The sequence below is a fragment of the Sapajus apella genome, unplaced genomic scaffold (assembly GCF_009761245.1).
Source record: "Sapajus apella isolate SASKATOON/1434 unplaced genomic scaffold, GSC_monkey_1.0 scaffold99, whole genome shotgun sequence".
Classification (NCBI taxonomy): Eukaryota; Metazoa; Chordata; class Mammalia; order Primates; family Cebidae; genus Sapajus; species Sapajus apella.
In genome coordinates, this window is record NW_022437039.1 from 5855112 (window position 1) to 5871222 (window position 16111).

Genomic DNA, 16111 nt, shown 5'->3' on the forward strand with positions numbered 1-16111 from the left:
AGGGAGGAAGGGGGGAGGAAGGAAGGAAGGAAGGAAGGAAGGAAGGAAGGAAGGAAGGAAGGAAGGAAGGAAGGAAGGAGGAAGGAAGGAAAGAAAGAGAAAGAGAGAGAGAGAAAGAAAGAAAGAAAGAAAGAAAGAAAGAAAAAGAAAGGAGGACGAGGAGGAGAAGGAGGAGGGAGGGAGGGAGGGGGGAGGAAGGAAGGAAGGAAGGAAGGAAGGAAGGAAGGAAGGAAGGAAGGAAGGAAGGAAGGAAGGAGAAGGGAAGGAAGGAAGGAGAAGGGAAGGGCTTGACTTCCTAGGGGAAGCCAACCTGCAATAGAATCGTTGAGAATGTCTTTGAAGAAGCCCTGGAAGATTATAACAATCTTGCTTGAGTCTAACATTACTACAGAGTAATCATTATTAATTAACTTCAAACACTTTTATTTTAATTTTTTTTATTTCTTTTTTAAAAAATAGGAGACGTACAGAATGCGCAGATTTGTTACATAGGTATACGTGTGCCATGGTGCTTTGCTGCATCTATTGTCTCATTATTTTAATTTTAATAGAGTGGGGACCAGTGTCTTTCCTAAGCCTGAGCCTCCTCCCGATTCCTCTCCCAAAAGCAAAGTTATTATCAGCTTCTTCTAGAGAGATATGCAGTGCCTGCATAAGCACACACGTATCCTGCGTCTCTCCTTCTTCACTTAGCAGATATTTCAGAGATTATTCTAACTCAGCACAAATCAATCTCTCCCATCCTTTTCTACAGCTGATTTGTTACACTAGGTTCATTTCCCTGACCCACTATTAATGGATGTTGGGTTGCTTTCAAGTCTTGAGATACGAGAGTGTCACAATTAAGATCCATGTTCATAGATCTTTATACACATTTGTAGGATAAATTCATAGAAGAGCAATCGCTGAATCTGAGTGTGCTAAGCCTTGTCGTGCAATGTCAGGCCCAGTTTGGATGGTAAATGCCGTGGAACTCTGGGAATAAGCAGATGTATAAAGGCAGGACGAGGCATGAGGGTCACAGATTGCAGGTGGCATCACTACTCACTAAGTCCCCGAGCAAACATTTGTCGAATGTGACTCAGCCAACAGGCGCTGGGAAGGAAGGTGAGGGTCATATCTGCAATTCAGCGCACAGGACTATTGAAGCACACCACCCAGCCCCAGGCTAGAAATTTTCTTTGACCTTGCATGTATCTACCCCCCTTTCTTCTCTTTTTTTTTTTTTTTTGAAACGGAGTCTTGCTGTCCCCCAGGCTGTGTGCAGTGGTACGATCTCAGCTCACTGCAACCTCCGCCTCCCGGGTTCAAGCAATTCTCCTGCCTCGGTCTCTAAATAGCTGGGATTACAGGCACATGCTACCACGCCTGGCTAATTTTTGTATTTTTAGTAGAGACAGGGTTTCACCATGTTGGCCAAGCTGGTCTCGAACTCCTGACCTCAAGTGATCTGCCCAACTCGGCCTCCTGAAGTGCTGGGATTACAGGCGTGAGCCACAGTGTTCAACACACTTTTCTCCCCTTATGTTTATGTAGTCCAGTAGGTCTGAAACCTGAACAAGGATCAGAATCTCCTGGAGAACTTGTTGGATTTCTGGGCTGCCCCCTAAGAGCTTCTGAGTCAGGAGTGCTAGGTGGGGCCCCAGGAGTCTCTTTTTGTCAACAAAGGATAAAAGACCCTTTGGTGTTTAAAGAGAGTTGTGGGGCTTGGAAAGGAAGGGAGGGGGAAGGAGAGGTGGGAGGGGCACAGGGAACCCTTGGATGCAGTGACAGCTCTAACAATACTCTCCTGCCCTCAGGTTACAGCCACCCTGCCCTGCTGAAACTCATCCAACAGCCTCAAAATGCGGTAGGTCTTGGGGTTACACAGAAAAAGGCACAATGTGTTCATGGCCATTCACAGACTCACTGGGCAGACTCTGGCAATAGTCCACTCATTCATTCATTCCAAAAATATTTACTGAGCCCACACTATGTGCCAGATATATGGAATACCTTGGTAAACAAAGACGCAGGCAGTCAATTAACCACACACGTGAATAGAGAATTGCAGCCATACTAAGTGCTACAGAGTAAGGTCGGTAGTGCTTTGTGGGCATAAAAGAATGACGCTAATAGTTCATGTTTATGGAGAGCGTAATTTGTACCAAATGCTATAATCAGCACTTTATAGCTATAATATTGAAAAGTATGTGAAGCAGGTACTCTTGTTATCCCCATTTTACAGATGCAGAAACCGAGGCAGAGAGTGGTTAAGTATTTGCCCAAGGTCACACAGCTAGTGGAGGTGCTGAGAATAAACCCACAGAAGCTGAGCTATTTGGGGATGGAGCGGGTGGGTGTCAGGGAGGCTTCCCAGAGAAATGACATTTTAGCTGAGATCAGAGGAAGGTCTGGCAGGTCATGAGTCGTGAGTCAGGAAGAGGCCTAGCAGGGAGGAATGAAAACCCAGTCCTGGTCCCAGTAGGGAGAAGAGGGCACCTGGGAAGGCAGCAGTGTGGCTGGAGCAGAGAGAGTGAGGAGGGACCCCAGGAGGACTGGAGTAGCAGCAGAGGCACAGCGTTTTCAGATGCCACCTAGACCAGGGGCTCTGAACTCTCTCACCGTGGACATCCGTAGCCAGATAATTCTGTGTTTTGGTGGGGGGGGGGCTGTCCTGTGTATTGAGACACTGAGCGGCATCCCTGGCCTCTACCCACTAAATGCCAGGAGCGCCTCCCTCCTGAGGTTGTCACAACCAGAAATGTCTGCAGACATGGCCAGATGTCCCCTGGTGGACACAGTCACCCCAGGTGAGAACTCCTGCAATAGAAGACTTCTGTCTCTATCCTGAGAGAGGTAGAAAGCCATTGCACATTTATACTAAAGTATATGGCAGGGTGCGATGGCTCAAGCCTGTCATCCCACGACTTCGGGCGGTTGAGGCAGGCAGAACACTTGAGGTCAGGAGTTCGAGACCAACCTGGCCAGCATGGTGAAACACCGTCTGTATTAAAAATACAAAATTAGCCACGTATGGTGATGCGAGCCTGTAAATCCCAGCCACTTGGGAGGCTGAGGCAGGAGAATCACTTGAACCCAAGAGGAGGAGGTTGCAGTGAGCTGAGATGGTGCCACTGCACTCCAGCCTGGGCGACAGAGGGAGACACCATCTCAAAACAAACAAAACAAAAAAAGTATAACCCATGCAGACACACGTAGAGCCTAAATGCACCACTCTGAATATTCCCACGTCACACAGTGTTTCACAGCTTTTTTTTGTTATTGGAACATCCCCTTAAGGAGCATTTTCAGACAGTATTTTCCTAATTGTTCCCTATCCTGAAATGGTAATACATACATGCAGTACATATGGAGTGTATCTGTGTGTTATATTTACGTCCGTGCTTTATATGGAACAGAGCAGGATTTTGTTCACTCCCTTTGAGAATGCACGAATTGTAACGGGAAATCACAACATGTCCCCACCCAGTTATTATTCCTGCCAGCTAAATTAAGTAGACCAGTCCCCTTACTTTTAACAGACTGCTGCATTTCTCCAGTTTGGTTTGTTTGTTTTTCTTGAGACAGAATCTTGCTCTGCTGCCCAGGCTGGAGTGCAGTGGTACAATTATGGCTCACTGCAACCTCACCCTCCTGGGCTCAAGCAATCCTCCCACCTCAGCCTCCTGAGTAGCTGGGACTGCAGATGCCCACCACCATGTCTGGGTAATTTTTGTGTGTTTTTTGTTTTTTGTTTTGTTTGGTAGGAGATGGGGTTTCACCATGTTGCCCAGACTGGTCTCCAACTCCTGGGCTCAAGTGATCGTCCTGCCTCCATCTCTCAAAGTCCTGGGATTACAGGCGTGAGCCACCACGCCCAGTTGTAGTTCTCCAGTTCTTTATCGCCACGTAAGTGGAGCTTTGCAGTGTGTATCTTTATCTTCTCTGGCTTATTTTATTCAAAATTATGCGTGGGTGATTGCTCCTGGTGCATGTAATCGCAGACCGTCTACCCTCACAGCTTTAGAGTGTTCCCCTCCGTGGATATCCTGCAATCTTACTGTCTGTCCATGGGTATCTGCATAGCTTCAGCTCAGGGCTCTTATGAAGACCACTGCTGTGGGTGGTCAAGTGTGTGTCTTTTGCTGTACACGTGTGTGTGTATGTTAGATGTGAAGCTCGGAGTGGAACTGCTGGCCAGACAGCCTCCACGCCGATCATACCAGCTCCACTCCCACAGCCGCAGAGAGTTCCAGTCATCACTGGAGGGTTTTTCTTTGACTCAGAGAGTGACATACTCATCTACACACAACAAGGAACTTGATCCCAAAAAGAAATCTAAGAAAGGCAGGAGGAGCAAAGGCCCAATCCTGGTCAGAAACGGGATCCCCAGCCCTGAAACTTTCCTCCCTTTAAATGAACAGGGTTTGAGCTAATAGGAAAGAACCACGTTTCCTTCTTTCTGAATGGGTGCACCCTGCCTGGGAGGGGCCAGGGGCACTCTTGCCTTTAATTCGTTGACAGGTTTAGGGGCTGCTGTAGAGGGGACCTGTGTCCTCCTGAAGGTGTCTGATGAGGCCCACTGCGGCCGGAGGCTCCCGGATGTGTTTACATCCAGAGCCTGGTTTTGTTTTGAAATGTTGTGCCGATCCCAGATGTCTTGGCAGTTGGTGCTTAAAAAAGAATGTCAACAAACATGTCAGACACATTTGCAGTGTCAACCGCCTCCGGAGGCAGAATCGTCCCCAACAACCTGTGACGTCATGGCCCAGAGATTCTGGCTGGGTGTAGTGGCTCATGCCTGTAATCCCAGCACTCTGGGAGGCTGAGGCAGAAGGATCCTTGAGGCCAAGAGTTGGAGACCAGCCTGGGCAACATATCGAGACCCTGTCTGTAGGAAAACCATTTCTTAAAAAAATGAGCCAGGCGTGATGGTGTATACCTGTAGTCCCAGCTACTCAGGAGGCTGAGATAGGAGGATCACTTGAGCCCAGGAAGGTAAAGCTGCAGTGAGCTGCAATCTCACCACTGCACTCTAGCCTGGGCAACAGAGCGACACCTTGCCTCTAAAACAAAACAAAACAAAAATGTTTTTCTAAAAACAAAGGCCCAGGGATTCTGATTTCAGGAAACAGTACTACCCTGTCCCTGCCAGGAATTTCCCCGACTTTCCCTACCCACGTCACGTTTCACCTCTCTCTCACCTCTCACCTAGTCGGGGACTGGTCCTAGCCCTCACATCTCCCACATGGATTTCTATCAGCGACCTCTCCCCATCGATCCCTCCCACTTCCCTTCTCATCTCCTCCAAACCATCCTCCAAACCGCACCACGCGTGGAACCCTTCCCCGGTACTCACTGCCTTCGGGATGTGTCCCGATCTCCTCTATCTCAAATACCGAGCCCTTGGAGAGCTGCCTCCCCCTTTCTTCTTTAGCCTTATTGCTTGACGTTTGCTCATTCACTGGTTATTGACTGAACGCTTCAATGTGCCACGCACTGTTTTCAGTGCTGGGATTTGATGGTGAATCCACAGTCTCCATCCCAGTCTGGGCTGAGTTGTTCTGCAGAGGAACTGAGTTTGAGGCTTAATGAAATGAGCACCCTGCTGCAGTCTTAGAGAGGTGGTAGCTGACCTCCAGGGGCTGAAAGGTTTTCAGCAGGACACACCTAGGGCAGCAGGCTGTGCGCCTTTGGCTGACATCTTGGATCTTCCAGGTTTTTGGCTGAAGATAACTCAGGTGATAGCAATGGTATTCAACCTGTACAGGGCAGGTTCCTGCCAGGTCACCAAAGTCTTGAGAAGGGGTTTATCCACCCTTTTGCAGCCCAAACCAAAACCTGAAACTCTGCCATGTAATTATTTCATGTGACTTCCTAAAACTGAAACCATGTCCCCTGGATCTAGTATCTGGGTTCCAATTATGATTTTTTTTTTTTAAACAGAGTTTCACTCTTGTTGCCCAGGCTGTAGTGGAATGGCACAATCTTGGCTCATCACAACCTCCGCCTCCTGGATTCAAGTGATTCCCCTGCTTCAGCCTCCTGAGTAGCTGGGATTACAGGTGTGCGCCACCACGCCCGGCTAATTTTTGTACTTTTAGTAGAGACAGGGTTTTACCATGTTGATCAGGCTGGTCTCAAAGTCCTGACCTCATGATCTGCCCACCTCAGCCTCCCAAAGTGCTAGGACTACAGGTGTGAGCCCCTGCTTTTTTCTTCTTCTTTCTTCCTTTTTCTTTCTCCCTCCTCCTCCTTTTTCCTTCTTCTTCCTTTTTCTTCTTCTCCTTCTTCTTCTTTCTTCTTTCTTCTGGCAGGGTCTCTCTCTGTCACCCAGGCTGGAGTGCAGTGGCTTGATCATGGCTCACTGCAGCCTCAAACTCCTAGACTCATAAGATCCTTTCACCTCGGCCTCTTAAGTGACTAGGATTGGAGGCGTGTGCCACAGTGCCCAACCTCCGGTTACTGTTTCTTATGTTACCAGGACCATCTCATTACATGGCCCGCAAGTTATAAAATAATCATGAAGATTGCATGTGCACAGTCACATTGCAGCAAATGCACACAGCACAGCAGGCCTGACCAAGCAAGACACCTACCATCCCGTGACCTCTGTGCCTTTCTCTCTGCATGACTCTTCCTTCAAGACTGAACTCCTGCATCGTCTGTGTGCCATATCATCTCATGGGTTCCTTACAAGCACCTAGTGAAGACTCTCCAGTTTGGCAGATGAGAAACCCAAAGCTCAGAGAGGTTAAGTGAGTTGCCCAAGGTTGCACAGCCACTAAAGCCAAAGCTGATTCTCTTCTTGCTTCACCCCAAGACTGCTGAGCTGACTGCAAGGATTTAGAAACCTATCCTCATCTGATCCTGATACCCGATGTCCCAGATAACTTCTGTTCTTACTGTCACGCTCTCTTGAACAAGAACATCACCCCCACATTGTTCCTAGACCCAGATAGGCTGTCAAGCTGCCAGCCAGCCCCGCTGTCCCCTTCTGGGAGCCACTTCCCTGCTGCCAGTGAGGGCCAGCCTGCTTCTACCCTAATCTCATGATGTGATTTTTTTAGGAGCCCCACTGACCGGTCAGAGCCAGAAGGAAATGCTCCTCAAAGTCCCCTCCAAGGTTGGGCACAGTGGCTCACCCTTGTAATCCCAGCACTTTGGGAGGCTGAGGCAGGCAGATCACTTGAGTCCAAGAGTTTGAGACCAGCCTGGGAAACAATGGTGAAACCCCATCTCTATAAAAAAATACAAAAAAAATTAGCTGGATGTGGTGAGGCATGCCTGTAGTCCCAGTTATTTGGGAGGCTGAGGTGGGAGGATCACTTTAGCCTGGGAGGTCAAGGCTGCAGTAAGCTGATATCACGCTACTGCACACCAGCAACCTGAGAGACAGAGTAAGACTCTGTTTCAAGAAAAAAAAAAAAAAAAAAAGCCCCTTCAAGGCAAGCCAAGTTCTCTGGGCTGTGCCAAGCATGAGCATCTCCAGGTGGAGGCTGCCTGCAGTATCTGACAGAGAATGGCATCTGAAGTCAGCAAACCGAGATTTAAGTTGTAGTTCTGCCTCTTCTTGGCTGTGTGACTTGGGCCAAGTTGCTTGAACTCTCTGGTCCTCTATAATGAGGAGGGTTAACTTCCCTCACCATTTATCCTAGACCCCACTGAGTGATTGCAGAGCAGAGAATGCAAGATGCAGGAATCTGCCAGTTTCTAGCAGCTCAAGGCAAGTCCGAAAGCCGCTGGGATAATCACCTCTGGGGACCCCTCTGCCCTTGCGTCTCGTCCTCTACAGTGATGCTGCTATTTGGATTTGTACTAAGTATATTACACTGATTTTGCTCAAGAGTCCCCAGATCCCAGTATAATCCTCCCATTTTTATTTTCTTTATTATTTTTTTTGAGACAGCCTCACCTCACTGTGTCAGTCAGGCTAGAGTACATTGGCACAATCACGGCTCATGCAGCCTCGACCTCCTGGGGATCAAGCTACCCTCCCAGCTCAGCCTCCCTAGTAGCTGGGACTACAGGCCCATGCCACCACACCTGGCTAAAGTTTCTGTATTTCTTATAGAGATGGGGTCTCACCTTGTTGTCCAGACTGACTTATCCTTTTCCCAGTGGAGAAAGGTTTGGTTTGTTTCCATTTTTTGGCAACTGAGTTTAAAAGCTCCAGATCCTTCCACCTCGATCTCCCAAAGTGCTGAGATTACAGGCATGAGCTGCTGCACGCAGCCATTTTTATAACTGGAATATTTTATTTTAGAATAATTTTAGATGTACTGACAAGCTGTAAAGACAGTTCACATCCAGCTTTGCCCAGCTCCCTCCAACGTTAACATCTTACCTCACCAGGTACATTTGTCAAAACAATTTGTACAAATTAGCATTGATACCTGACACATCACAGACTTTATTTGTATTTCTTCAGGTTTTCCACTCATGTCCTTTTTTCTGTTGTTCTAGGATCCAATCCAGGATGCTACATTGCATTTAGTACAATCCCTTTTTTTTTCAGACAGAGTCTTGTTCTGTCACCCATGCTGGAGTGCAGTGGTATGATTTCAGCTCAGTGCAGCCTCCATCTCCCAAGTTCAAGCAATTCTCCTACCTCAGCCTCCTGAGTAGCTGAGATTACAGGAACGTGCTACCACGCCTGGCTATTTTTTTTTTTTTTTTTGTATTTTTAGTAGAGACGGGATTTCACCATGTTGGTAAGGCTGGTTTCGAACACCTGACCTCAAGTTCTCCGCCCACCTTAGCCTCCCAAAGTGTTAGGATTTCGAGTGTGAGCCACCACGCCTGACCACAATCCCTTTTTGTAACCCAAATCCACTACCTTGTTAACCCACTGTTTATCACTAGTGTAGACTCCTCCCAGAGTCTTCCCAGTCTTCACTGTGGCCTGACTCCTCTGCCTCCTGGGGTCCCAAGGGCGACCCCCCTGCAGCCTCCAGCTCTGTTTCTTAAAGAGCTGAACTATTCTGCATTCCCTGGCTTTAACTCATTTGCCACTAAATCTAATACAGCTGTATCCTCCAGAATTATAGCTTGTTCTGATCAGTAAAGAGTGACAAGGTTATTATAAGGCTAAGTAGACAGGGCGAGGTAGCTTGTGCCTGTAATCCCAGCACCTTGGGAGGCCAAGACGGAAGGATCACTTGAGCTCAGGAGTTTGAGACCAGCCTGGGCAACATGGCGAGACCTCGTTTCTACAAAAAAAAAAAAAAAATCTAAAAACCTGGGCATGGTGGTGCACGCCTGTAATCTCAGCTACTCAGGAGGCTGAGGCACCTTAGAACCATGCCTTTGTTTCAGATCCAGGAGGTAAAGGGTTTTCTTCAAGAACGCATCTGCAGGAGTGTGTCCTGTCCCTTGGCCGGGGTAGTTTTAAGATATTTTTGGCCAAGATTTTAAGGTTAGTGCACACTACAGTGTGTGCATTTAAGGTTAACACACACACTGCATTTATCAGTCAGTCACAGTGGCTCATACCTGTAATGCCAGCGCTTTCGGAGGAGGATTGCTTGAGTCCAGGAGTTCAAGACCAACCTGGGCAAGATGACAAGACTCCGTCTCTAACCAAATATATATATATATACACCAGAATTTGGTGGCATGAGCTCCCTCTGGTTGCATTTTTGCTCTGCAGCCACAGGGCAAGGCTGGCCTGCCCCTTACACAAACACTTCATCTCAGTCACCACACTCATTTCCTGGGCGACCCCCCTACTGCTTAGAAATGTTAGAGCTGCCACTGCCTCATAATGCCTTTTTTCTTCTTTATTTTTTAAAAATTAGGGCACCATTTGTATGCAGTAAAATCCCCCCTTCTTAGTACACAGTTCTGTGGGTTTGGACAAATGCATAGGCATTATTCACCATCAAAATCCAGACACATTTGCACACCCCTGTCCACAGCCACGTGATTCACAGTGGCCAACTCACAGTTAGAAGCAACCTCGGTGTCCGTCGACGGGTGGATGAACACAGTGTGGTCTGTTCGTACAGTGGAATAGTATTCAGCCTTAAAAAGGACGGAAATTCTGGCCAGGCACAGTGGCTCATGCCTGTAATCCCAGCACTGTAGGAGACCAAGGCAGGTGGATCACTTGAAGTCAGGAGTTCAAGACCAGCCTGGCCAACATAGTGAAACTCTGTCTCTAATACAAATGCAAAAATTAGCTGGGCATGGTGGCGTGTGCCTGTAGTCCCAGCTACTCGGGAGGCTGAGGTACAAGAGTCACTTGAATCCAGGAAGCAGAAGTTGCAGTGAACTGAGAATATGCCACTGCTCTCCAGCCTGGGTGACGGAATGAGACCCTGTCTCAAAAAAAAAGCGGGATTGGGGGTAGGGAGTGGGGGAGGGAGAGAGAGGAAGGGAGGAAGGAAGGAACTGCCGAACTTCTTTCCAAAGCGGCTGCACCATTTTACCTTCTCAGCAGCTGGGAACAAGGATTCTAGTTGCTGTACATCCATAACAGTACTTGTTATTGTCCATTTTTGTTTTTTAGCCTTTTTTTTTTTTTTTTTTTTGAGGCTGAGTTTCTCTCTTGTTGCCCAGGCTGGAGTGTAATGGTACAATCTCAGCTCACTGCAACCTCTGCCTCCCAGGTTCAAGCGATTCTCCTGCCTCAGCCTCCTTAGTAGCTGGGATTACAGGCACCCACTACCAGGCCCAGCTAATTTTTGTATTCTTAGTAGAGATAAGGTTTCACCATGTTGGCCAGGCTGGTCTCGAACTCCTGGCCTCAAGCAATGCACCCACCTCAGCCTCCCTAAATACCAGGATTACAGGTGTGAGGCACTGCACCCAACCTGTTTTTCAGTCATTCTGATGGTTAAATATATAAAGAAAGAGTGTCACAGGAAGTTGCAGAAACCAGTACAAAGAGTCCCAAGTACCCTTTGCTCAGTCTTCCCCAGCGGCAGTAATATCCTATATAACAACAGTGCAATATTGCAACCAGGAAATTGACCCTTTTATAAAACATCCACAGCAATCCTTGTGGATTTCTCTAAAAGGTTAAGGAAACCTGCCATGCCCCACACTGACAGAACATCACCGCCTGCAACCCCGTTGGAAGGCTTTTTGAACACAGGGACTAGGAAAAGTGCTGCTTGTGGGCAGGGAGCTGGGTCAGGCCCCCAGAAGTCACTGTTTGTCTCTTGGCCTTTTGTAGAGCACGTTCGTCAACAGACCCGCCCTGGGAATCCTGCCTCCGGAGAACTTTGTGGAGAAGCTCCGGGAGTCCTTGCTCTCAGTGAGTTCTGGAGTGGCAGTCCCACGGTCTTCAGACGCGGTAGTGGCAGAGAAAGGGAAGAATGGAGATGCAAACCATGAAGAATAAGGCGTTGTACGGAAATCCTTCTCTCTGCGCCCATTCTTCCATGCAGAGTATTTTCAATTTCTTTTTTAAAGAACAGAAGGGATTCTTTGTGCAGGACAAAGGGAGCTGGGAAACGAATATGTACCGCAGATAGGAGTTTTACACATGTCCTTCAGCCCTGACCCCACTTCTCGGTTTTAGTTGTTACAAACGATTAAAGTCGTTGGGAACCTCAGCGTCCCGTCTGGAACATGTAGGTGTCTTAGGCGGCATCAGGTGCATCAGGAGGGACACAGTGGGCTTTGCCACCCTTCTTTCCTCTCCACCAGCCTCAGGGCCTCCCTGGGCTTCTCCTCCACTCCTGGAAAGGCCTGAGTCCATCCTCCCAGTCCAGCAGCTTCCAGGACAGCCCTGGTTCCCTCCGTCCCCAGCATGGCCCTGTGAAGATTCAGCCCCGGCCAGGGGAAGCAGGAGTGCAGGCGTCACGATAAGCCTGGGCTCACGGCTGTTTCCCTCCCTGCAGGTAGCTCCCAAAGGGATGTCCCAGCTCATCACCATGGCCTGCGGCTCCTGCTCCAATGAAAACGCCTTCAAGACCATCTTCATGTGGTACCGGGTGAGCTTTGGGGCACACACACACACAGCCTCCCCAGCACCCAGCCACACGCTCACCCCTTGTCTGACTGTTCATTCCAATGGACTGGAGTATCAGACATCCGTACCAGGGTTAAAATCCAGGGAGGGCCACTGCTGGATGGCACTTTCCAGACAGCCCAGTGGAGCATGGTGCAAAGGGCCGAGGCTTCGGCATCAAAATTATGCAGTGTGGGCTGGGCACAGTGGCTCACACCTGTAATCCCAGCACTTTGAGAGGCAAAGGCAGGCGGATCACTTGAGCTCAAAAGCTTGAGACCAGCCAGAGCAACATGACGAAATCCCATCTCTACTAAAAAAAATTCAAAAATTAGGCTAGGTGTGGTGGCTCACGCCCGTAATCCCAGCACTGTGGGAGGCTGAGGCAGGTGGATCACAAGGTTAGGAGATCGAGACCATCCTGGCTAACATACTGAAACCCCATCTCTACTAAGAATATAAAAAATTAGCCGGGCGTGGTGGCATGCACCTGTAGTCCCAACTACTTGGGAGGCTGAGGCAGGAGAGGGCTAATACTCTGAATCTACAAAGAATTAAAACAGATTTACAAGAAAAAAGACAAACCCATCCAAAAATGGGCAAAGGATATGAACGACACTTTTCAAAAGAAGACATACACGAGGCCAACAAACATATGAAAAAATGCTCATCATCACTGGTCATCAGAGAAATGCAAATCAAAACCACACTGAGATACCATCTCACGCCAGTTAGAATGGTGATCATTAAAAAATCTGGAGACAACAGATGCTGGAGAGGATGTGGAGAAATAGGAACACTTTTACACTGTTGGTGGGAGTGTAAATTAGTTCAACCATTGTGGAAGACAGTGTGGCGATTCCTCAAGGACCTAGAAACAGAAATTCCATTTGACCCAGCAATCCCATTACTGGGTATATATCCAAAGGATTATAAATCATTCTATTATAAAGGCACATGCACACGTATGTTCACTGCGGCACTGTTTACAATAACAAAGACCTGGAACCAACCCAAATGCCCATCGATGATAGACTGGACAAGGAAAATGTGGCATATATACACCATGGAATACTATGCAGCCATAAAAAAATGGTGAGTTTGAGTCCTTTGTAGGGACATAGATGAATCTGGAAACCATCATTCTCAGCAAACTGACACAAGAACAGAAAATCAAACACTGCATGTTCTCACTTATAGGCTGGTGTTGAACAATGAGAACACATGGACACAGGGAGGGGAGCACTACACACTGGGGTCTGTTGGGGGGGTGCCAAGGGAAGGACAGCCCGGTGGGTAGGGAGGTCGGAAGGGATAACATGGGGAGAAATGTCAGATGTAGGTGACGGGGGGATGGAGGCAGCAAACCACATTGCCACGTGTGTACCTATGCAACAATCCTGCATGATCTACATGTACCCCAGAGCCTAAAGTACAATTTAAAAAAAGAAACAACTATGCAGTGTGACAACTCTATTTTATTTTATTTAAATATTTAAATTTAATTTTGTTTAAATGTTTTAAATTGCAGAGACAGAGTCCCACTTTGTCACCCAGCCTGGTCTCAAACTCTGGGTCTCCAGCAATCCCCCGTCTTAGCCACCCAAAGTCCTAGGATCGCAGATTTGAGCCAGCACACTTGGCCTCCGTTCTTCCTGGCAAAACATATACAATCTCAGCAGATCTTAATCCAACAGATTTCATCATTGTTGATGGTGCTTAATACATTCTGTGCGTTTGTTTCTTTTGTTACAAGCACGGTTAATAGCCTCGTGTTTCCGTACAGACCTGTAACAGTTAATACCTGAGATCGACTCCTGAAAAAGCACTTTCTGCCTGTCTGGACTGAATATCAGTTTGGTTGGAAAGTTGAAGCTGCGACTACCCCCCTAGAGCTTCTCTGAAATTATGTTCTGTTCTATTTTTTTTTTTTTTTTTTCAGAGCAAGGAAAGAGGCCAGACAGGCTTCTCCCAGGAGGAACTGGAGACATGCATGATTAACCAGGTGAGAGCAGCTGGGTTTGCACCGCGTATATCTGGAGGAGCTGCACAGCATCCCTCGGGCTGTTGCGAGCTGGCTGGCACTGTCCTTCTCAATTAGGAAGGGCCAGGCTGGGCACAGTGGTTCATGCCTGTAATCCCAGCACTTTGGGAGGCCAAGGACGGTGGATCACCCGAGGTCAGGAGTTTGAGACCAGCCTGGCCAACATGGTGAAACCCCATCTCTACTAAAAAGACAAAAATTAGCCAGGCTTGATGGTGCACGCTTGTAATCCTAGCTACTCGGGAGACTGAGATAGGAGAATCGCTGGAACCCGGGAGGTGGAGGTTGCAGTGAGCCGAGATCGCACCACTACACTCAAATCTGGGCAACAAAGTGAGAGTCCTTTCAAAACAAACGAAAAGAAAAGGCCAGCTGCTGTGTCTCATGCCTGTAATCCCAGCACTTTGGGAGGCCAAGGCGGAAGGATCACCTGAGATCAGGAGTTCCAGACCAGCTTGGCCAACATGGTGAAACCCCATCTGTACTAAAAATACAAAAATTATCCAGGCGTGGTGACAAGGGCTTGTAATCCCAGCCACTCGGGAGGCTGAGGCAAGAGAATCACTTGAACCCGGGAGGCAGAAGTTGCAGTGAGCCAAATCACACCATTACACTCCAGCCTGGGCGACAGAGCGAGACTCCATCTCAAAACAACAAGAAAAAAGGAAGGGCTCCCCAGGCGTTCCCAGTTTCCGGTCCTTTCCCTGGGTATCAATGCTGATGGAGGCCAGGCACGGTGGCTCACACCTGTAATCCCAGCACTTTCCAGGCCACAGCAGGTGGACCACTTGAGGTCAGGAGTTTGAGATCAGCCAGGCCAACGTGGTGAAACCCTGCCTCTACTAAAATTATAAAAATTAGCCAGTCGTGATGGCCCAGCCCTATGGTCCCAGCTACTTGGGAGGCTGAGGCAGGAGAATCACTTGAACCCAGGAGCCGGAGGTTACAGTGAGCAGAGATTGAGCCACTGCACTCCAGCTTGGATAACAGAATGAGACCCTGTTTCAAAAAAAAAGCCAAGTGGAGATCTCCCTGACCAGGCTTCACCAGTTTCTTAGGACAACTGCCTGAATTTGACAGGTCTCCAAAGGCCATTAACGTATTCTCTAGAATGATGCAAATTGTCAGCAGGAATGTATACACATGAATATTCACCCCACTGGTGTTTATAGTAATAATAACGAGAAAAGACTAGAAATCACCAGTACTGGGCCGGGCACGGTGGCTCAAGCCTATAATCCCGGCACTTTGGGAGGCCGAGGCAGGTGGATCACAAGGTCAAGAGATCGAGACTATCCTGGTCAACATGGTGAAACCCCGTCTCTACTAAAAATACAAAAATTAGCTGGGCATGGTGGCGTGTGCCTGTAATCCCAGCTACTCAGGAGGCTGAGGCAGGAGAATTGCCTGAACCCAGGAGGCGGAGGTTGCAGTGAGCCGAGATCGCGCCATTGCACTCCAGCCTGGGTAACAAGAGCGAAACTCCATCTCAAAAAAAAAAAAAAGAAATCACCAGTACTGGGGGAAAGATTAATTAAATGTAGGGATTCAAAGTGGAACCAAAGAGGCTACTGCTGGGTATCAGAGGTGGCTAGGGGCCGCAGGGAAAACCAGGCAGGCGGGATTCCAAGCTCCCTACCCAGCTTCAAGCAGAACAGGCCTGGCCTCCTCTGTGTTATGTATGAGGTCCCATTAAGATTTAGACAGAAGCATCTGTTGCTTTAAAAATATATATATACTGTTTTATGATCATCTACAAACAAAAAACAAAACAAGGCCGGGCATAGTGGCTTATGCCTGTAGTCCCAGCACTTTGGAAGGCCGAGGCAGGAGGATTGCTTGAGCCCAGGAGTTCGAGACCAGCCTGGGCAGCAAAGTGAGACCCTGACTCAAAAGTTTTTTTTAATAAAAAAAAAAAAAAAATAGGAGCCACTGAACTTAATTACCCTCTGCTAACATTCTAATATTCTGCAGCAAAAATAGTTACGTAGGGTTTCTCTTGGCCTGGACGTGTTTGCTATATTTTGGAAAAGTAGAATGTAAATCATATGGTCACCGTGCTTTCAAACAGGTAAATAAATATATAGGAAAATACTAGATGGAATACTGCCAAAATGATGTTT

General features: G+C 48.0%; 1 protein-coding gene across 3 annotated transcripts in view; it reads left to right on the forward strand.

Annotated features, from left to right (window-relative positions):
* The window catches only part of ABAT (4-aminobutyrate aminotransferase), a 117877-nt gene that overhangs the window by 85011 nt on the left and 16755 nt on the right, over nt 1–16111 (forward strand). For all 3 annotated transcript variants that reach the window (XM_032258076.1, XM_032258075.1, XM_032258074.1), the window contains exons 6-9: nt 1800–1849; nt 11165–11245; nt 11835–11927; nt 13887–13949. In XM_032258076.1, coding sequence (XP_032113967.1) covers nt 1800–1849; nt 11165–11245; nt 11835–11927; nt 13887–13949 — 287 coding nt within the window. The remainder of the gene's footprint in view (nt 1–1799; nt 1850–11164; nt 11246–11834; nt 11928–13886; nt 13950–16111) is intronic.